This window comes from Micromys minutus, assembly GCF_963924665.1.
Source record: "Micromys minutus genome assembly, chromosome: 4".
NCBI lineage: Eukaryota > Metazoa > Chordata > Mammalia > Rodentia > Muridae > Micromys > Micromys minutus.
The window spans coordinates 34,364,378-34,387,860 of NC_137973.1; the positions used below are offsets into that span (position 1 = coordinate 34,364,378).

At 40.4% G+C, this 23,483-nt stretch overlaps 1 protein-coding gene across 1 annotated transcript in view; it reads left to right on the plus strand.

Moving 5' to 3' along the window:
• SPAG17 (sperm associated antigen 17) overlaps window positions 1-23,483 on the plus strand; it is a gene marked incomplete at both ends in the record, with an annotated part of 212,051 nt that overhangs the window by 163,533 nt on the left and 25,035 nt on the right. The window contains 12 exons of the mRNA XM_080915775.1: window positions 2,001-2,146; window positions 2,250-2,380; window positions 5,571-5,698; window positions 8,615-8,797; window positions 11,484-11,597; window positions 12,235-12,280; window positions 14,149-14,248; window positions 14,447-14,494; window positions 17,366-17,465; window positions 18,522-18,615; window positions 20,314-20,688; window positions 21,571-21,707. Of these exons, the coding sequence (XP_080771901.1) occupies window positions 2,001-2,146; window positions 2,250-2,380; window positions 5,571-5,698; window positions 8,615-8,797; window positions 11,484-11,597; window positions 12,235-12,280; window positions 14,149-14,248; window positions 14,447-14,494; window positions 17,366-17,465; window positions 18,522-18,615; window positions 20,314-20,688; window positions 21,571-21,707 (1,602 nt within the window). The remainder of the gene's footprint in view (window positions 1-2,000; window positions 2,147-2,249; window positions 2,381-5,570; window positions 5,699-8,614; window positions 8,798-11,483; window positions 11,598-12,234; window positions 12,281-14,148; window positions 14,249-14,446; window positions 14,495-17,365; window positions 17,466-18,521; window positions 18,616-20,313; window positions 20,689-21,570; window positions 21,708-23,483) is intronic.

Sequence of the window (23,483 nt, forward strand, 5' to 3'; positions counted from 1 at the left end):
TGCCATTAGCCTTCTTTCACTGGACTCATTCAATTCAGATGACGTATTTTTTCCTGTACACTTGGACCACTTTGCCAATCTGCTGGCCTTTGTAGTGTCCTTGAACAACCTCCTTTCACTGCAACTCTTATAAAGGAAAACATTTCACTGGGGTTGGCTTACAGTTCAGAGATTTAGTCTGTTATTCTCACAGAAGGAAGCACAGTAGCATGCAGGCAGACATGGTGCTGGACAGGTAGCTGAGAGTTCTACATCCAGATTAACAGGTAACAGGAAGAGAGAGGGAACCATGGGGCCTGTCTTGAGCTTCTGAAATCTCAAAGCCCACCCCCAGTGACACACTTCCTCCAGTAAGACCACAGGCATTCCAAGGTTAACCTTTTATAATTCTTTCTAATAATGTGATGCTCTGTGAACCTATGGGGACCATTTTCACTCAAACTGTCATGGCTTTGTTTTGAAATGTATCATACTAGACAAGTTCCATACGAGCTTTTGCACTTGTCACGCACTCAATCTCAGCCAACAAATCGTGATTTATTTGATTCTTAAGTATATTTTCATAGAGAAGAATAATCTCAATAACTTGAGCAGGAGAGAATTTAAAGCTACTAGACAATTAGAGAAATGTAAGTAAAAAAAAAATAATAATCATGTAACCACAAATAATGTAGGGAATTCAAGCGAGAAGAAATGCAAGCATCCTCTAATTTCATGGCATTGGGACAGTCTATAGTGAGAAGTGCCTAGCAGGCTGATGTTGAGAAGAAAGGGTCTGGAGGGGGTGTAGGTGCTGCTATGATGACACTCAATTTTCTACTTGTCTTTCAGTACCACAATGGTCCCTTATCCCTGCCCAGGAATTGGCGAACCATGGCCCCATATGCTGTACAGATTAGGATCTGCAATGTTTATCTCACACTTAAAATAGTTTAAAAGTCTAAAGACTATTTCATGACAAACAACGGCACACACAACTCAGAATTCAATGGTGCCATGAAAACTATTCTGTAACACAGAGATGCCTCTGTTTGCTGCTTGTGTCTGTCCGGTGTTTGCTCCCCAGTGGATGGGCTTTGTGTTTGCAAAAGAGAGTGCATGGCCTGCAGCTCCTGAATTACTTACTTCTGGTCTTTGACCAAAAAGCATTGCCATCCCTGTGGTCTAAGCATTTATGTTTTCCCCCCAATTCTTGCCCAACAGTGGAATTTCCTCCAGTGACTAGTAGGTATGGGGCTAGTTTTAGATTTGGTCTCAAACCACAGAGTCCCTGATGTTATTTGGGTATGCAAACCAGTCCTGGTCCACCTCATGTTTTTCTTCCCTAAGTAATGGAGACTCTTCACAGCTTGAGCATGAACTGATGAACTTCAGTTGATAATGACTAGCAATGAAAACATATAGCCAAAGTCCCTCTATATTGAAATGATATTCCTTTCCAAGCATGTTCCTGAAACCCCTCTAAGGGTCACATCACCTAAAGTAGGCAGCCTGTGTCAAACCCCTTTCTGAAGAGATGCAGGCCAGATATAGACAGTACTAGTAACTAGAATACTGCCTGTTGAGTATTCTAAATCTAAATCTGTTTCCCCATACATCCTACCAAAGAGCCACAGTTCTGCCCTTGAAACTCAGTCTTTTCTATGCAAAGGTTCTTTCTATATCTTAAGACAGAAATTGCCTGAGTGTTCTTCCCTTTTTGTTTAGTTTCTGCATTCTTTGAGCTAATCCCCCATAGGATAAGATTTTGAGTCCCTTCAGTTCTGGTCACTTTGTTCTGAATGTGCTGCAGTTTGTGTTGAACAGTTTATGGGGAAAGCTGCATAGCTAGTGTGTCTCCATTTTTATTAATGGAATTCATAGATAATTTTCATATCTTGGAAATCAATATGCTTGAATTTTATAATTTAAAAGAGCATGAGCCTGCTCACCTTGGATGAGTGGTGATGTAGGACACTGGCATTTTTTTCTCTTCAGTTGCTCGTATGCCTGTCCCTTAGGTCATGGCTGATGGCTCTGTATCAACAGCAGTAACTAAACAGAAGTTAGAAGATGACTTCGAGGTACACACGGAGGGCTACGAAAGCTTATCATCACTTCACCTTGAAAAGAATCGCATGCAGATCTATGGTGAACATGTTCCCAGGTAAAATGACATCAACAGTGTTGGCATTTTTATTCTCTGTTCCAAGCTCAAGAAGCATCTTTACTCGGTGTCTCAAATGGTCAAATATTTTACCTCTTCACAGATTTTTTGTTGTCTATGCTGATGGATCGGGAGTGGAACTTCTCCGAGACAGTGACATAGAAGAATACTTATCTATGGCCTATGGAGAGTCAACAACTGTGGTTCTCCAGGAACCAGTGCAGGACCACCCAGGTAGGGACGCCATGCTGCCTACAGCTGCCCAGGCCCTCTGGGGACTCTCATCTTCTGGCTATTCCGTCTCCTGCGCTCATTTTACTACTTCAAATACCAACTGATCATGCCACCTTACTTACATAGCTCCCAAAACTGATATTAATCTCAAACTGTATCTATGTCTCAACCTCTGCGAGCACAAACAAATGCCTCTTGTTCTCAAAAGGCTTGTGCCTAGGGTTTACTTATGGGTTCATTCCATCCTGTTTAGAAACAGTATGAGCTCTCTTACAAATTCTTTTTTTGTTGTTGTTTTTTGTCATTTTTAAGGTAATGCCTTGGTCAAACTTAATAAAAATAAGTTATTAGATTTTATGTATGAATTAGGATGCAAATCATAAATATATGTGTTGTATAACATATTCCCTGGGAAATTGTATTATTTTATATTAATTTCAAAGAATCGTTGTGTAAGATAAAGCACATAATTTGAGCATGGTGTATATATATATATATATATATATACAATTTCTGGCCTTTTTTTTTTTTTTTGGTCTATTGTTTGATAGTTTATACTGCTAGTCTACTTGTTTTATTTTGTTTTCATTCTATATTCTTTGTATTTATATTTCAAATGTGATCTCCTTTCCTCCCACTCCCATCCCTTCTCCCCTCCACTTCCTTCCATGAAGGTGCTCCCTTTCCCAATCACCCTCTCTACCTTAGTGCCTTGGCATTCCCCTACACAGGGAAAATGCATCTTCACTGGACCAAAGGCCTCTTCTCCCATTGATGTCAGAGAATGCTCGCCTCTGCTACATATGTAACTAGATCCAAGGGTCTCTCCATGTGTGTTCACTGGTTGGTATTTTAGTCCCTGGGAGTTCTAGAGGATTTGGTTGGTTGATAATGTTGTTCTTCCTGTAGGGTTGCAGACGCTTTTAGCTCCTTCAGTCCTTTATCTCGCTCTTTCATGAAGGTCTCCATGTTCAGTCCTATGGTTAGCTGCAAGCATCCTCCTCTGTATCACTATGGCTCTGGCAGAGCCTCTGAGAAGGCATCCATATCAGGTTCCTTCCAATAAGAACTACTTGGCATCAACAATAATGCTTAGGTTTAGTGGCTACATATAGGGTGAATCCCCAGGTAAGGCAGTCTCTGGATGATCTTTTCTCTAATCCCTGCTCCTCTATTTGTCCCAGTATTTCCTCCTGTGAGTGTTTTGTTCTCCCTTCTGAGAAGGATTGAAGCATCTACATTCTGGCCTTCCTTTCTTTTTGAGCTCCATAAGTTCTGTGAACTGTTTCTTAGGTATTCAGAGCTTTCTGGGGCCAGTATCTGCTTATTGGTGAGTTCATACCATGTATGTTCTTTTGGGTTACCTCACTCAGGATGATAGCTTCAAGTTCCATCCATCTGCCTAAGCATTTCATAAAGTCGTTGTTTCTAATAGCTGAGTAATACTCCATTGTGTAAATGTACCACAATTTCTGCATATATTCCTCTGTTGAAGGATATCTGGGTTCTTTTCAGATTCTGGCTATTATAAATAAGACTTCTATAAACATGGTGGAGCATGTGTCCTTGTTATATGTTGGAGATTCTTTTGGGTACATGCCCAGAAGTGGTATAACTGGGTCCTCGGTTAGTACTATGTCCACTTTTCTGAGGAAGCACCAGACTGATTCCAGAGTGGTTGTACCAACTTGCAATCCTACTACCAATGGAGGAGTATTGCTCTTTCTCCACATCCTCACCAGCATCTGGGGCCACCTGAGTTTTTAATCTTAGCCATTCTGTCTGGTGTGAGGTGGAATCTCAGGGTTGTTTTGATTTGCATTTCCCTGATAACTAGAGATGTTGAGCATTTCTTTAGGTGCTTCTCAGCCATTCAATATTCCTCAGTTTAGAATTCTTTGTTTATCTCTGCACCCCATTTTTAATATGGTTATTGATTCTCTGGAGTCTAACTTCTTGAGTTCTTTGTATATATTGGAAATTAGCCCTCTATCAGATGTAGGATTGGTAAAGATCCTTTCCAATCTGTTGGTTGCCATTTTGTCCTATTGACAGTGTCCTTAACCTTATAGAAACTGCAATTTCATGTTGTCCTAATTGTGAATTCTTGATCTTAGAGCATAAGCCATTGGTATTCTGTTCTGGAAATTTTCTCCTGTACCTATGTGTTTTAAGCTCTTCTCCACTTTCTCTTCTATTAGTTTCAGCATGCCTGGTTTCATGTAGAGGTCTTTCATCCTCTTGGACTTGAGCTTTGTACAAGGAGGTAAGAATGGGTCCATTTGCAATTTATTTTTTCAACATGCTGACTGCCAGTTGAATCAACACTATTTGTTGAAGATGATGTCCCTTTTCCATTGAATGTTTTCAGCTCCTTTGCAAAGATCAAGTGACTGTAGGTGTGCGGGGTCATTTCTGGGTTCTCAATTCTGTCCCATCGATCTTCTTGCCTGTCTCTGTACCAATACCATGTGGGTTTTATCAAGATTGATCTGTAATACAGCTTGAGGTTAGGGATGGTGATTCCCCCAGAAGTTCTTTTATTGTTGAGAATAGTTTTCGATATCCTAGATTTTTTTCCCTTATTCCAAATAGATTTGCAAATTGTTCTTTCTAACTATATGAAGAATTGGAATTTTGATGGGGATTGTCCAGTCTACTTGTAAACATGCGTGCAGGCCTATGCTATCTTTTAGTTTATCAGCATGCATATACGTATAATATGCCTTGCTTGTGTGAACAGAGAAAATAGATGGCCACACCTGGCTATGTGGTGTATCTAAAAAACTACATAAGGAAGGTAGGAATGGTGGTACAATAAATCCTGCACTAGGAAACCACTGTAAGCTTTTAGCCAGCCTATGCTACATAGCAAGACTCTGTCTCAGAAAACAAAGAAAGAAGTAGATGGACTCAAGGCAGTTTGTTGGCAGACACGACAGGACCCAATATGACTTTGAGGGACAGAATGGCACCAATGAATGCTTTTGGATGATTAAATTTCAGTTTTCAGATGTTGTCTGATTCATGGTCTCATCTTAGAGAGTTGCACCCTAATGAATAGTCCTTGTACCTGAGAATGTTTTGTGTAAAGGCAGTTCAAAGTATTTGTTGAACTTGGGAAGGTGTGTTGAATTTATCCGGAACATTTTGGTAGAGAAATAACCTCTGGAAACTCCCTTTAACCCAGGTGCCCTGAGCATCACAGTTCTTCGCCCTTTCCACGAATCATCACAATGGATCATGAAGAAGGAATTAGACACCATCGTTCCTCCAAATCTCCAGTCAAGGTCATGGGAAATGTTTCCTTCAGTTGAGGTATTCATTTCCCACTGTAAAGCCCATCTAGATATCACGTCAGGCTCAGGTCTTCTGTAAGTTTATGTATTTTCAGCCTCCTGTGAGATAATGAATGAGCTGAAGATGTGTTATATTTGGAGATTTAAGCATTTGTAGATGTAGTGATAATACTTTTAGAGGATCATGCCCAACTTCCTAATTTCAGTTTTGTTGTTTTATTCTTCATGGCCTGAACATATTCTTATATTTTGAAAACATCTCTCTTGAAAAGCCTGTTACATTTCACCTGTCATGGTCTTTCTGATATTAAAGCATTTTTCCATGTCATTTCTCCCCAGTTAAGTTTGAAACAAAACATTGTGTCTTTCACTTTCCCTCTGTTTTTCTTTATCTATTCAAACAGGCACAAGTTGAGCAAGAGAGAGGGTGGGATAAAGAATTTGCTACTGTAATATTAGGAAGTAAATACTGTAGATTTATCATGCCAGAGTAGCAAACCTCCACCCTAGGACCTTAAAAGAATGAGATAATATTTTGGCTAAAGCATTACTAAATCCTGGGTCTTGTAAGATTGCCATTTTGTTCCACAGCTACCACATGCAGCATGACCAGCATATCATATGGCATTTAATTATGACATCTTTGATGATGCCAAAATGTGACCGTAGATCACAGCACTGTTATGGGAGGAGGGTAATGAATGTCTTTGAATTTCTGCTTTCAGTGGCCTTCAGCAAATTCTGCTATAGTAAAAGCAGAAACAGCGAGCACTTAAGATGAGAAAGACTTCTTGCTTTTAATTTGGTGACTCTAATCAGATAGATTATCTGAAGTGGCCAAGATTTCTTGTCCGAATCCTGAAACAGGGTACAGTGCACTACAGTATTCTTCTCTGAATGTTGAAAAAGTCATGAGGCTGAAGGTACCACAAGGTGATAAGATAAATCTACCCATTCAGGACTAACGAAGATTATTTTCTTCATCTGAAACTCTGATACTCAAACTGAAAGCCACTGGGTAGTCTTCACTGGCCACTCTTTTTAAAACAAAACACCAAGGCAGCAAAATAAACTAGTCCTGAAGGTCAGTCACTAGGATAACAGAGTTTGAGCTCACTTTTAGGTGGATATTTTGTCCCAAGAAACCCCTAGAGGGTTTTGGAAGTGAGTTTCAGCTACAGTGAGCTCAAAATTGGATGAGATCCATAGAATGATTTTACCCTAAGAATCTTCCTATATAAATTCACACAGAACCAGGAAGTTAAAGACTGCTAACTCCAAATGCCTTAGGTGATATGAGCATACTAAACAAAGCATTATTTGTGTGACATAAACCAGACTGGTTTTGAATTACCAAGTGCAAAATCACATAGCCCTCCTGAAAAGATACCAAACAGGACACCATCTGATATTGTTAGTGACACACAAAGATGAAGTTTTGCTCAGATTCAGGAGGATGGGGATTTTCCCAGCACCATTTTATCCCATGCAAGTATAAATGTGATGGCTTCTGCTTCTGCTGAAAGGACTGACTCTCTCCTTGGTCCTTCACACGTTCACTGAGTAACTAGAAAGTTATCATAGTTTGGCATCTCTGCCCCCATTTTGCATCTCTCTCCTTGCTTCTTTAAATTTGGAAAATGTTACTGCTCAGCTCTTTGTACAAACATGGTAATCGATTGAAGATCTTTCATCTAACAGCAGCAGTCTTCCCCTTCAAGGTTAGAAGCACCAAAGAATGAATAAGATATATTTGAGATTTGCAGAGACAATATAATAAGCAGAGTGTCAGTCACCAGGTTTTACCTTGTCCTAGTTAGCTTTAATTAGCATGTTGACATAGACTAGAGTCATCTGAGAAGATGGGTTGTGGAGCAACATAGATCCAGTTAACTTGTTGGCATGTCTGGAGATTGTCTGGATTATTGATAGATACAGGTGGTCTCCGCCCACTGTGGGTAGCACCAACCCTAGTCAGATGGTCCTAGACTATCTGAGAAGGTACAGCATGAGCCAGTGAATGAGTGAGGCAGCGGGCGAACCTGCAGCCAATATTCCTCAGATTCCAGCCTTGTATTCCTGCCTAACTTCACTCAGAAATAACCTGTGACCTGAATGTATAAGCCAAATCAATTTTTAATTCCCCAAGTTGCTTTTGGTTGGAGTGAAGTTTTTTATTGTTTGCTTGTTTAGTTTTAGGTTCTTCTGGAAATAAGTTCTGACTATTGGGCCCTAGCTGGTCTTGAACTCACAGAGATCCATCTGATTCTGTCTCTAGGGAGTTAAAAATGTGTGTGCCACCACACCAGGTGGTTTGATTGTTTCATCCCAGCAACAGCACCTCTAGAAGTCCCCCAGCACTGCCCTAAATCCAAAAGAACTAACTCCTAACTTTCTGACTCATCCTTTATTCTTAGCCATTGTCTCCTTAGATTCCAGGAATAACTCAGACCATGAACATCTTACTATGAGTAGAAATGAAATGCTGTGCCCCCAACCTCCTCCCACTGAAGCCCAACTCTGATAGCAGCAATCTTTAACTGTCTAGAAAGCTCTGATCCTGAGATATGGATCAACCAAACCATACTTGGATCAAGACTGTCTGAAGATGCATATATCTTCATTGCACTCCTTCTTTTGGTCCTCCCTTATATTATCATGAGTTCTTGTCAGTTCCCTAAGAATAGAGCACAAGATGCTTGTCTCCATGGTTCCCAGGGTAGTCATACTGAGTGGTGAATCTCTTTCCTATTTTACCATTACTTCTGCCATTTGGATTTATGGGTGGGTGGCCAAGCCTTCTCTATTTGGATCCCTCAAAGTCAGTTCTCCTGATCTAATAGCCACATAAGTAATTTTTTTTTTTGATTCTTTAAATCCATTGCTGCACCATTCTGACTTTTTTGGTGAATCCTACACTTTGTTTGGTTGGCAGAAAAAGACTCCAGGACCTCCATTTGGCACTCACATTTGGAAAGGCCTCTGTATCGGATCTAAGCAGCTGACAAACATCCCAGCCCCAATTCTCAAAGGCCCCAAAGTGCTACAGATGCGCCAGTTCATCCAGCATGAGGTCATAAAGAATGAGGTGAAACTGAAGCTGCAGATTTCCCTCAAGGTAACAGAATCTGGGTGACGCGATGTCCATCAGCAAAGGAATCAGGGACGTAGCAAATCATCCTGTTCATTTTGAGGAGCCTGAAATCATCTCATTTTTACCAATATTTAGAGTAACGCTTGAATGTTGGTCACCTAAAATAGAAGATTAAAACGTAGAAGCCACTTGATGATTCTAGTATTAAGTTATGGGAAGCCTAGAGTGTTCTGCTATAGTTTTCAAAAACTTCTCTGTTATTTTCTATGATAGTCTTTCTTTCCTAATACATGGAAAGCTATTACTCTCTGGAGAAAATGTAGACTCACACATTAATCTGATACTTGCTCATGGATGAAAACAGTTGCTTCTCTGAAGGTAGTCTAAGATTTTATAAATATATGTGATATTATCTGCAGCGTCGTTCTATTTCAATTCCCTCAGCATGAACATTAAATGCTTTCCCAGAACCTAGCATCAAGAAGAGGGTCAATGTTGATAATTGATCTATTGGAGGCCGGCTCAGGCTGGGATCGAGCTGAGGTAGAACAGAGTCAGCATGAAGGCTAAAGACTGATGATCTTTTTGTTTGTGCTTTAATAAGCACTGGCTTTTTTCTATGGAACTCTCTCTTAAAATTCTGTGCTAATATGCCAGATTTCCTTTCTTTCTTGCTCAAGGACCTCTAGCTGGTCAGGCAAGAGGCTAGAAACTCATTAATTCTTTGTGAAACAAAGGGAAAAAGAAAGGAAAATGATTAAAATCTTTTACACTTTTACACTGGCAGTATGCATAGACACACACATATTCACACACACACACACACACACACACACACTTTGCCTCATCAGTTCCACAAGTGCATGCAAACTTACTCACATATATGCACGCATGCATGTGTGTGTGTCCATATATATGGTAGAGCAATCTTCATTGAGCAAGTGCCAATGCAGAAAAAACTCACTCATTCTGGCTAAAAAAGAAGCTCCAACCTTTATTGATCAGAGGGGGGGAAAAGCTTCTATCATTTTATTGGTAAACATAGTAAAAAGTCCCTAAGTAAGAAAACAAAAACAAAAACAAAAGCCCTGAAGTAAGTCAAAACCTCTTTTTCCTTATTGCTGAAAGAAAACGGCTGCCACTCCCTTATTGCTCTTCTAGTTTTTATACTTTCTCAGAATAAATGATCACATGGGTTTTTCCTTTCTTTAAAATTTATTCTTTAATATTTTTTTTACAGTCCAGACACTATCCCTTCCAGTTCACCCTCCAAATGTTCCATATCCCATACCTTCTCCCCCCGTCTCCAAGAGGATGTCCCCACCCCACACCCAGTCCACCAGACCTCCCACTCACCTCCATGGGGCTCCAAGTCACTCTCAGGTTAGCTGCATCTTCTCTGGAGTCCAGACCTTGCAGTCCTATGCTATGTATGTGTTGGGGACCTCATATCATCTGGTGTATGCTGCCTGGTTGGTGGCTCATGGTTTTTCAAGAATCATTACATCCCCAAAGCAAGTTTGAGATATAAATCCAAATTATAAATTAAATAAAGAGTTATAGCAGAAACATTAACATGTGTTCCATTAAGATTAGTATCTAAGTAAATATTCATTATCTATCATCTAGCTCTATAAGTTCATTAAAAGTTTAAAGCAATCATTTTTATGTCATAAGTTGGCGTGGTTTTATCAAGAAATAAACCATCTGCTTTGTGTCTCATTAGTTTTGAAATTTAGTATAGACAAATTCAGTCTATATTTTCTGTTCTTATACTTACAATAAATTATTCATTCGCAGTTTATTGCCTTTAGTTATCAGATAATGGTTTCACAGTTAACATAGAAAGAATATTTTCCCTGATGGTAATATTTTTTCCAAGCCTGCTTTTCTTACCCTGGTACAATTAGCCTGTAATACATGAAGGTTTACAGAGCCCTAACTGCACTTTCATACTATTGAGGGCTCAAAATTACTTGTATAACTTTAGGAATTCTGTAGAATCATTATTAGGAATTATGAAATCATCAATTTGTCTACATAGTAATACTACAAGAGAGTACCTCGTCGATGATCTGCAGAAAATCTGCCTGATAGGGTGGGCTAATAATGCCCAGGAATCATTAGAATATGTAATAATGACAGGGAAGGCATATCAGCAATAAGAATCAGTCTTGATATGAGATTTCTGAAGGCCCTGCAATTCAGAGTTTACCCATTGCAGCCATGCAAAACAGTGAGCCGGCTCCGGAAAACGCATCCGCATGCCTTCAGCCTTTCCTAGATGTCTCCTGACAACTGGGCAAATGTGGGGAAGGGATACATTTCATCTAGAAGCAAAGGCACGGACTAAATGACACACACAGAACCATACAGACGATACTGAGAGACCTAGGAATCATCTACCCAGTTTACTCACTTTAGTGAGAGGATGCTGAAGCAACATGTTAGAGGCAGGGCCCTCCAAGGTCCTAGTGCAGTTCTCTCCCCCTGCCTTTGAAGCTTTGGCTGTGAGCAGATCATCACTTATTATTATTACTAATCTACTGAGAAAATTTTTCCCAGTGCTTGACCAGTTAACTGTTTGTCAAGAGGCGTGAACTTATGTCTTTAGTCCTTCTGCAATGTCCCCTGTTGACACTGATTGGAGCAGTGTATTTCTCTGCCTTGTTCTTGATTCTAATCTGTTTGATTACTTCTCCTGACCTAGGACTATATAAACCACATCCTGAAGAAAGAAGATGAGCAACAGGAGATGACAGTCAAGGATTCCAGAACGGAGGAGGAGAGGGGCAATGCTGCAGATCTCCTCAAGCTCGTTATGGTGAGAGGGCATCCTGCTGACCGGTGTTCGTTGCCGCTGTCTCACTGTCAGGAGCTTCCGTACAGAATCCATATGGAAAAAGCCACATGAGCTTCCTGCCAAGGCTTTGGAGCATTTGCTTCAGCCACATCATGGCTTATTTCTGTGATAACCACATTATGGATTTATTGAATTTTCCAAATATATCTTTGTTCACAGATAATTCTGAAGATCCTCAAAGATATGTAGATAGATAGATAGATAGATAGATAGATAGATAGATAGATAGGTAGGTAGGTAGATAGATAGATAGATAGATAGATAGATAGATAGATAGAGATAAATGTAGAATTTTTTACTTTGAATATGTATTATTAATTTTACTTTAAGAAATTAATGTTCATTGAAATGCTAAATAACTAAATGAATATGAAAGAAAAAAAGGAATTTCTATAAGTCAAATGATTTTTATGCTTAGAAATTCACTACATAAAGGAACAACAAATTATTCAGATAAATTGTGTATTGGTTTTAAAACACAAATTCACATTATGTCTTTTCCATAATGATTCAAATTGACCACACAGAGAATGCTTCTAAACAAAATGTTTCCACATGTAATACAATTAACCTCAAGTAATTCTAACCTTTGTTTCAGTCTTTTCCTAAAATGGAAGAAACTACAAAAAGTCATGTGACTGAAGGTAACTGGAATTTAATATTTTTCTGCATTCTAAGGTTTCAAGAGGACTTTTTTGTTTTGGTTTGGTTTGGTTTTGCTTTTTTGCCTTTTTAAAAATTAGATACTCTGTATTTACATTTAAGATGTTAAGTATGCCTGTTTGTCATTCTATAGACCACAGCTCTTCCTCTCAGAATCACCTCTGCCCCTACTGGCCATGCTGTTTTGCAACAGTTCATATTTTCTTTCTGCCCTGAAAACAGTGATCCTCCACATAATTCATTTTGAGCTTCCCTCTGTTGAATAAAAACACTGATCATTTACCTTCTTGTTGACTTCAGCTCCATGGAAAATAGCCAGGAGACAGGAAGGAGCCGGAGCCCAGTGCTCCCGTGCGCATGCCCATGGCTCGCAAGCAAACATACAGACATTGCCCACACACATAGCTCTCCTACGCTACTCTCAAAGGGGGGGTCCCCTGCCCCCAACAAGCGTGATCACATCAGAGCAGCAGCACAAGGAGTCTTGCTAGGGTCTTGTGTTCAGCCATGTGGCAGAGGCCCTCAGTTGCCTGTGTGGGCGTCACTGAACCCTCAGACATGTTTGGTGCATCTTTCACAGTATTGACATAAACTCTTGTTTCGTTGTCACTGTTGCTATTGTTGTGTCTAGATTGTCCCCTATGAAGATTTCATAGTATAACAAAGTGGCATGTGGCTAAAGGTGATGGACAGCTAGCTACCCCTTCAGATGGCCATTATGGAAGGGGCCATCACAGACTCTGTACTTCTCTGTTCATAGCATCTGTCACCACGCGTTTACCAGGCGGCCCCTGCAATAGAGCTGCCAGTGAACATAAATACTAAAGACCTTGTTAAAACTAAATTTTGGGTAAATGACAATCTGTATTAGTAGTATCTCCCAAATATAGCATGTTACATATTTTCCTTTAGAAGAATGCATTTAATTAAAATGCAAATTTTATTTACCCTATATTTGATCTTACAAACTTACCCTGGGTTTGTAGCTTTTGGCCCAAGGAAACAGGCATGTGTGATGGGGACAAACCTACAGGTCACCCCGAATTAATGGTTAAACAAACCATATTCCTCAAATTGGTGCAAAGGGAAACAGCATACTGAAAACTGATCCTGATGGTCACCAATGGTGACAATAAAGTCAGTGTCTCCCATTGCTTTCTTAAAATGTGCTTTTGTTAGATTGTTCCTACAAAACCATGGGTTTTGCAATAAAACAACTTTGAATAATATTTTACACTATCTTACTTCTTACAGATGTACAACACACATGAATTAAAGGGTATAGAAAAGTCCCCCGAGGAAAAAATGTACTTACCCTTGTCTAAATCAGTGTTTTCCAGGTTTTCTTGTCTTGAGCAGGTGTCCTACTCTTTCTCCGATAAAGTGACATTTCACTGATGCCATATCCTCTAGACAAACTCTGAGCAACAACGCCTAAAGTTTTACAATATACAATATTCAGTTCTTTAGAACTTGGTAGCAGGTATATGTTTAGAGAAACTATTTCAGTATGCTGGTTCTTCTGTTTTAATATGAGGAAAATTAGCTCCCTGACATACAGCTTCCCTAGTGCCATAGGGCAAACACATTGTGATGCATTTACATTTGGGTCATAAAAATGACATTCACTAACACACATCCCTCAGATAGTAGGATGTCTGATTACTACACACTACAGCTTGTGTACAGAAATCCTCCAAGTCAACTGTAAATTTACTGTGGGCTCTTAAAGAGATTGCAGATAAGTACTTATGTGGGGAAGAAATGTTATAAAGAAGTCAATACTAAAAATAAAATTAAATTAAAAATAAAAGAAGTCAATACTAACACTAATGTGTTGCATTTAAAGTTGCAGCCCACCTAACAGACTTATTCAAGCAATCTATGGCTTCAGCTACAAAATGTTCGCCAGACACCTTCAGGAAAGATTTCTTTGAAAAGAAGTGGGGGTAAGCTGTGCTGAACATCTGTTCTAGTTAGTGCTGGCACACAATAGAAAATGGAGGGGTGTGGGAATTATCCTGGCCCTTCTCCAGTTTATAGTGATGATGCTACCCGCTGTTTGTGGGAATCATTGCTTTCCTTCTCCCAGTATGCAGTGTTTGAGAGCACTGACTCTTCACCATATTTTTCTTCTTTTCACACAGGAGTATATCACAAGGAAAGAGCTGGAAAGAAAAGCTCCAGCAACAGAGGTAATTCTGCCCTGGTGTAAATATAAGGTCACGAGAAGGCCAGAGTTGTGGAATCTTAGAGTTCTATAGGTTACCAGGCCCTACAGGCTCCCAGCCGCTGCTTCAACAAGCCAAGGTGGCAGGCAAGGCAGCCTGTTGGAATGATAGGTAGACCCTTCCTCTCTCCTGCAGTAGAACTCTCTGGACTCTCTCTGGGCATCTGGTAATCCTAATATACTCATAAACATTTTGGAACTTAGTCACGAATAGTCAGTATTCCTGTTGTATCTTGAACATCTTAAAATTTTATTTTCCCTCCAGTCTGACCTCAAGATTTCATCTCCAGCTTTTTATGCATAAAGGAAGACAGATGTGTTTATGTATCTGTAGTGGGTGGCTGCTTATACATATGAATTGCTCCTTTCAGAAACATCAGCTCTATTAAGGTGTCAGGACTACACTTTAGGATTATTGAAAAATGGAACAATAAGAATTAATTTTCATTTACAAGGTTGAACTGGAAGGAGTATGCTGTCTGTAGTGGAAGGAAACCTTTTTGTCCTTGTACATCTGAGGTCCCTGGCTGAGGTCCCTATGACAAAAGACAAATTGGTCAGAGAGAATAATATGGATTTATCTAAGTTTTATATGAGACAGGGGATGTCATTCAAAAAAATAAAAATCTAAAGAAACGATTGGGACTGCAAATCTATATGCTCCTTTTGATTAATAGAGGGCCAAGAATAAATGGGGTGCAATGAAAAGTATTAATAGTAATAAACTTAGAGAAATGGGCGAGGCCTGGGTAGAGATGCCCTTCCCCTCTTCATATAGGGAAAATACCTCTCACACAGAGGTCTGGAAATATGATTCATGGAAAGGCTAGAAAAAAAAACCTTCCTAGGTTTCATGGCCTAGAAATGATATATATAGGGCTGTGGGTGGGGAATGAGACTGGGAGTTCAGGGGACAACAGGAGATGGTGACTTGCTATTTTTTTTATTTTTTTGTTTATTCAATGGACTTTTAAACTTTATTACCAATCTCAAAATTGCTACATCTGTAAAACGGTGGACGTGGCTAATAAAAATAAGAGTGTCATTATGATCCAGCACGGATGAGAGCTGGTATGACGGTAGATTTAAGTTCTTCGGTAACTTCGTACATGCATTCCATGCATTCTGGCTACTGTTTTTCCTGTATCCCTCTTATCTCTCTCCCACCCTTCCCAGCTTCCCTCCTCCCTCCCTGCCCCTTCTCAGATTCATGACTTTGGTTTGTTGTATGACTCATTTGGCTTAATCAGGGCTGTTTATGGAATTATTTGCTGGATTATGAATGCATTGAGACAGTCTATTGGAGCCTGACTGGGTCATCAGTAGGGGCAGAGTGATAGCACTGCCCCCTTTCTCTAAGTCTAATAAGCAAAGGGTGGAGGGCCCTGAGTCCTCTCCTTCCTTGTACACAAATTATCAAGGTCTGAGCACACACTCTTTTAACGTCTTTTAAATGCTGTGGTTATCCATGATCTAGTCATGATTTTTTTTTTAACTGAAATATTTACAATTCAAAATTTTAATTTGTGGGTGGGTGGTTAATCACAAACGGGGAAGGCAAGGCTCATAATTTACTGTGTGGCATTCAAAGAAAACTGGTGGGGACAAGAACTGTGGGCAGAGTACGAGGTAAGCAGCACCGCACGGACATGGAAGGTGCACAGCAAATCCGAGGGCAACAGAAGAATCAACCCTGAGACTAGAACAAAGGAAGAGCCTCGATTGCCAGGTTCACTGATTCCGTGTGGGCAACATCAAGACTGCCGTGCTTGAAGGGGAAGCCCCATGAGGCGGAGAGAGAAGGCGTTGTAATGGCAAATCAGACTTGTTTACATAAGATGGCTTATTGATTGAGCCTTCACACTTCTTCCGGGCATGCAGTCTGTGCACAGTTAGTGATCTCAGAGTCAGCATGTCTAGGGACAACTAAAGTATGATTTCCTGTGCAGACTACTATATAGACTGGTTGTTTCCCTTCAGGGATTCAGTTTGCTTATCTATAAAATATGTATCACATCAGCCTGGGTGACTGACAGCTGCTTAGAAGATGCAGCTGTCAATATCATCATGAGCTTAAAGATATATAACCCAGCTTGTCTTTCAGCCTGACTCTATTAATTATGCTGTAGAGTACATATCTAGTCTTGAGGTTTTTATTAAAATGGAGATAACAAGGCCCACATGAACCCCAGTTTAGATCTTGCTGGCCTTCCCTGTGTATTGCCTCCCCAATAAAGGCATTCTGATTTGGAAGAGCCAACTCAAAGCAGTTTGGGTTGCCCCTCAACTTCCTAGCAGCCTCTTGGGCTTAGCTCTTTGTATTATACAGTGGCTGCTGCTCCTACTGAACTTATGGAAGCCCGTGGCTGTCACTTAAGCCCTGGAGAACTTCACAACCTCAAAAACACTCATCCACTGGAAGGGGACCTTGGTTTTAGACATCTGAGATCAACTGGTATTGTTAGTCCCTGTCTCATACAAGAATCTGATTTGCAAAAGAAATGTGACTACAGAAGGAGGAAGTGAGCACCCCATTCCCAAGTCAAAGAATTAAGTGGAGCACCCCTTTAATCCCAGTATGAGGAAGGCAGGAGCAAGTAGGTCTCTGTGTTTTCAAGGCCATTTGTCTATGTAGCTAATTCCAGGCCAGCCAAGGCTACATAGTGAGACCCTGCCCCAAGAGGGGAAAACGTCCATCTTTTTCTTTTCTTCTCCATTTTTCCATCAGTGGTTGTAATGGTTTCCAGTAGGATTTGGAGCTAAAGCACAGCAAAGTAACTGTTCCAATATGTTTTGTGTGTCTTCTCTTACATATCACTGTGGAACTGTGAACCAGGAACACTATTGTGAAAACGCAAAATTACCTAATGCAAATTAAGACAAAAGAAGTAACGCCTTATTTTAAGTCTGAATTGAGCCCGTTGTTTAAGTCCCAGGTAATTAGATGTAATTCATAATAATTTAATCTTGATAAAATGATGTATTCCATGTTAAAATGTAATCTCTCTTTCCTGATACTGTGTGCCTATTGCAACAATGCGACCAAATAACTCTAACACTTCAAATCTGTGCTTGAACAAGCACACAGGATAAACTCTCTACCCATGCATGCCTCTTCCTCCCTTCTCTCCCTTGCATGTGACCATTAATCATTCTACCTCTTACCTTCTAAGCTCTTCTTTGAGCCAAGGACTCTCAGTTGCTGGTTAACCAGCTAATAACAAACTCTTAGTTAGGGTTTTACTACTATGAACAGACACCATAACCAAGGCAATTTGAATGAGGATAACATTTAATTGGGGCTGGCTTATGGGTTCAGAGCTTCAGTCCATTATCATCATCTTGGTAGGTATAATGCAGGAGGAGCTGAGAGTTCTACATCTCCATCTGAAGGCTGCTAGAAGCCTGGCTTCCAGGCAGCTAGGAGGAGGGTATTAAAGCCCACACCCACAGTGACACACCTACTTCAAGAAGGCCAGACCTACTCCAACAAGGCCACACCTCCAAATTGTGCCACTCCCTGAGCCAAGCATATATAAACCACCACAAAGTCCTGTTTGAAGTGTTATTGCATTATTTTCCCCAGCCATCAATTGTTAAAACACCATTAACTTACTACAAGTTCTTAGAAGCCCACAGACACTGGACATTCTCCTCTTCCATGTGAATCCATTTCTATGACCCTAAACCGCATACCCACCTGCCCCTCACTGCCCCTCAATGAGACCACTATGCCAAGTGAATACTTTCATGTGTCCACAATGCCCAGGAGTTCTTAAAATTTCAGGATACTAATTATTAACCAGAGGAAACTGCAAAAACCATGACTAGTTAATAATGACCAGAATCCTACGTATCTCTTGCAACATTTTAGTCATCAACTTTACCTTCGGGACCTTGTCACAATTGCCCGTCATCTTAGCTAACACAACAGTGACAGTTTCATAAAACAAGTGTGTATCTGACTTAAGTCTTGTGGGTTTTCCTTTAAGTATGACCATCTGGAGAAGCTTTCCAAAAACCTGCCTCCTTTTACAAAGAAAACTGGGTCTGAAACCAGGACAGCGGTTTCGGATCTTTGCTCAGGTAAGATGTTAATATGGTCCCAATGCCTATCACCCAAACTAAACTGACCCACACCCAATGTAGCCCCTTAGGATGTAGCTGGTTCTCACATCTGTAAGACAACTTACATCACGTCAATGACAACTTGTAATGAAACATGCTGTCGGCTGCATACCACAGATATGTTGGAGTTATATAAAGAGAGCGAGATGTAAATTGAATTTCAGATTCATTATTTGTGCCTAAAGCATTTGGAAGATCAAACTAACCACAGGAAGAAAGAGAAAGATTTTTTTGTGAGACTAGAGAATTCACGTGGTCTCAACATAACTCACATGCTTGTTAATTACAGCGAAGTAAAATGAATATTCATGTCCCACAAAGATACGGCATTTTACACCTCAGCCAAGTAAAGTTTTTATCAAAAGTAAGACTTTCTATCATTCAGGGTCTTCCTCGCAGAGTGCAATGTACATAGTAGCTCTGCAGAATTCATGTCAAAAATTCTTAATCAGAATCCAACCAAGGGAACATAATTGACAAATGTGTACCACTCAGTAGACATTGTACAATACAACTAAACAAGTCAGGGTCAAGATGCATATGTTGTTCAATCATAGAACCCTTGACTAATAGGCATGTGACTTTAGGTTTAGTGCCCAGCACCCCCCCCACACACACACACATACTCAGAGTCAGTATAAGACAATTGTTGTCATGCAAAAGACAGTATATGACATCAAAACTTCATGTAACAGACCAAAGGTAGAAATGTATGAGTTTTATTATGAAAGTATACATCAAAGGTGGAATTATTCATTTCTTTTGTATAATGATGGAACATGGAGACAAGAGAGAAGTTCTGTATGCTCAGCAGCTGCGTGCTGAGAGGCCGAGAGGGTCGAACTTGAAATGGAATGTAGCCCTTCTTCTCAGTAAGCTGAATAGGGAGGAGACTCAAACAGACCTGCATGAGGTCATAACTACAGTACATCCACCTGGAATGTGCATGGTCAGAAAAAAAAAAAAAAAAAACATGTACTTTCTAATGGTACTTGCAAAGCAAAGATCAGGGCTAATAAATCAACTTGTGACTGTGGTGAGGAGACATGAGTGATCCTGAGTTGTCAGGCTCACCATAGCCCAGGGAAACCGCAGTGTCCTCTTTTTAAAAATGCTTTAATCTTTTTGTACAGTCTAGTCTTTGTCCCCCTTGGGGCCCGCCCTCCAACTTCCACTTAAGCAGCTTTATATCTCTTTGCCTTCCCAATCATACATATATTCAAGTTTGTTTCATATTGTATCTGTTTCTTAAAGATACATATACTAATGAGGAGATGCATTTTCATAGTAACGAATATGTTGAGAACCATTTTTGTTTAGTAGGTAAAGGCAGAGGCAGATGGTGTGGACTCTTGGTTACACAGCATGTTGTCAGCTCCATCCAGTCCTTCTGCCCACAAGATCCAACCAGCTCCTAGGGAGTATGCACTCTGCAGACACTGCCTCATTTGGTAGTGACAAGCCAGGATCGTATTATGAGGAATCTCTCAGTGGTGTTCTCATATGGAGTCTTCTTCAGTCTCATATGAGGAGGAGGCACCCTGCTCATTAAGAAACCTATTGTTCAGTGTTTGTATAACCTGTATTTGTACAAACTCAGTTGTCTCTGTGTCATTGGCCATAATGTGACTTACATTGTTTGTTTGGGGATTTTAGATTCTACACAGACTGAGGTTTCAGAAAAAGAAGCCTCAAATACACACCCCCTTCCAAACCAGGAGCTTGCTGAGAATATCCAAGAACCTACTAGACAAAAAATGACTGAATATTTAAACAAATGTCTGCAGACCTCTTTTTCCCAAAACCAATATGAAAATGTAGCAAACTCTTCCAAGGAGTTTGATAGCCAAGATCAAACTGAAATTGAAGTGAAAGCTACCAAGGAATCTGCTAGCCAAAACCACATCGAAAAGTTAAAAAAATCTACCAAGAAATCTGCTAGCCAAAACCAAATTGAAAATCTAATAAAATCTACCAAGGAGTCTGCTAGCCACAGCCAAACTGAAAATGTCATCAGACCTCCTACTGAAGGTATGGCCATTGTTTGTTCTCTTTACCTCACAGGTTTGAAGTAAATGTTTATGTCTTCAGAATGCAGGGTTCTCCCATCTTGTCTCCAGCACCGAGATGTCAGGCCCATGTTTCCCTACCTAGCCTTTTACATGGATGCTGAGGAGCCGAGCTCAGCTTCACTGACTGACAATTCTCCCCGGCATCATACAATTTATATACTTATATTATATATACACTTGGAATATTATATATAATTATCTGTGTGTGTGTAATTTATATACTAAAAGGTTAATGGGACAGGGGCCGGGGAGGTGGCACTGGCTACTCCTCTAGAGGACTTGGATTCTATTCCAAGCACTCACATGGGACTTCCAGTCATCTGTCACTCCAGTTTCAAGGATCAGATATTGATATAGTACACAGACATACATGCAGGCAAAATGCTCATTTGAAAAAGGAGAGGTTATACCTTCTTGAAAAGCTGAGGCAGGAGGATTTAAGTTTAGGCCAGCCTGGAGAACATAGCAAGACTGTGTATCTAAAGGAAAAGAGCCCACAATGACATAAAAGATACTTGTGCTAGTTGTGATGGCAAAAGCCTGTAAGAAGGGAAGGAAGAAGTAGAAAGGAAGGCAGGAACAGCAGCAAATGACAGAAACTGTACACACACACATACTCACATGCACACTCATATACCACACACTAACAACTGCACGCATATAAACACACCTCCATGTACATACATAATAAAGTAAATAAATTAATATATATTATTATATGATGCTAAAGTAAAAAATTAATTACAAAGGAATGACTGGAGAAGTTCCCAGGCTGGTCCATGCCCTTCTATGTCCTAATAATATCTCAGATGTTCTCTGACTTAAACTTGCTCTCTAACAGAACCAGACATGTTCATGCCAATCAAAATCCCAACCCAGTCATTGCTACAGGATGTTACCGGACAAGCAAGAAAAGAGAAAGTGAAGTTACCTCATTACATGATGAGCTCCAAGCCCAAGTCTCAGCCTCAAGCCAAGGTAACTGAGATGCTCGGGCAACTGGAATGAACTGAGGTTTGTGCCAGCTCTGTGTCCTCACCATGCCTCCACAGAAGCACAAAAAAGGCAGTGCTTCTGAGTTTCACCAGCTGACTGCCATGTCCCTGGGAGTGGTCACTTTGGGAAGAATAACTCAGATGCTCTTTGTCATTTACAGGCATTATTGGTCTCCCTTCTCCTTGTCAGCCAGGGTTATGTAAAGTCCCTTCATTCTGGTTAAATGGTGATAATTCCTCAAACTGCAGTCGTTTATGTTTACAAAACTACAGTCATTTTTTTTTTTTGCCTGAAAGCTCACCCTCCTGGCCCATGCAACCTCATTCAAGGACAGCCACAAGGCCATCTATTGTCAACTATTCAGTCAACTCTGCCTAGTCACTCCTAGAACTGCCAACCTTGGGCCAAAGGAAAAGAAAACTGTACGGTTTTCCCACCCGACCACTCCCCTCTGGAATCTGTAAGAATGGACCCTCTACTCTGTCACACCTGTTAGCTATCTGAAGTAGCATAAAGAGAAAAAAGATAGAGAGAAACCAAAGTCCGACTTCAACAGAGGGAATTAGCACATTCCCTTGGCAGAAGCCTTTTTACTCAGGGAGTGAAGGGAGACTTCGAGGGGAAAAGCTAGCAAGGACCTGTTAATAGGGGTGTAGGATTGGGGAAACTGATGGGGCTCTGGGGGCTTTGTGTGGATCTGTGATCTCTGCTGGAATTGTATGCTTCAAGGAAAACAGATTATCTTGGATGACAGGCTGTCTTCGTAAACATTTCCCTCTGAGATGTGGCTGACCAATAAGGTTGGACAAGGTCATCTGTAATCTCATAGGAATCCTGTTTTAAAACTGAGATTCTCTGTCTGCGTGGGCCTGAACTCTTCTCTAATCCCTGAACCTTGGTGCTGTCAGTCTATCTGTCTATGGTATTAATAACTCTTCTGATAATCAATTACCTCAAAGGAGGACTGTATCTCTTAAACCTAAACCCCAAGACCTTTCTATTAATGAAGCTTAGGATAACATCCAAACAACTTGAGCTGGCACCAACTATGGCCTCATGTTATTGGAAACAGAATAATAAATTCAAGAGTTTACTGGAAACAATGTTCAATATATAATTCTACATAATAGGATGCCAGCATAGAAAAAAAGACAAAAATGGCTGGCATGACAATTCGGTAAGATAGTTCTTTTCAAGGTTGCCACCCTGCTGCCGGTCATGGTCATGTTGTCCGCACCACCCCCCATCATGAAAAATTCCTGTTCTCTTTCCCTATAGGTCAGAACATGCCCATTTCCCAAACTCCTCACCTTTTTAACCTAGGGATCAAAGCATTATCTAATAAATAATTTGAGACTCGAGACGCCCCTCCCCCCCGTTTCTGATCATGGGCTCAGTCATATTGCAAATCTATAAGTGTTTGAGATGAGTAGGCACCAGCCAACACCCAAGGATGGAAAAATACCCCGCACCTCTCATTCTCTATGACTCTGATAAGCCCTAAAAGCACCTCATATTGAAAATTGGACCATAGCAATCTGTTAGTTAAAATATGCTCTTTCATTCTACCCTGCCCAGTTCCCTCTCCTTCATGGTTTCCTCTCTTCTAGCTATCCTCAGAGCCTTTTAGATAAAGTTTTCCCACCATCTCTGATAGGAATACTTGCTTATGCTCATAAGTAAAAACAAAACAACAACAACAAAGAAAGATTATCCTTTCTTTACTTCCATGGCACACACTGACCATCACCATAGCAT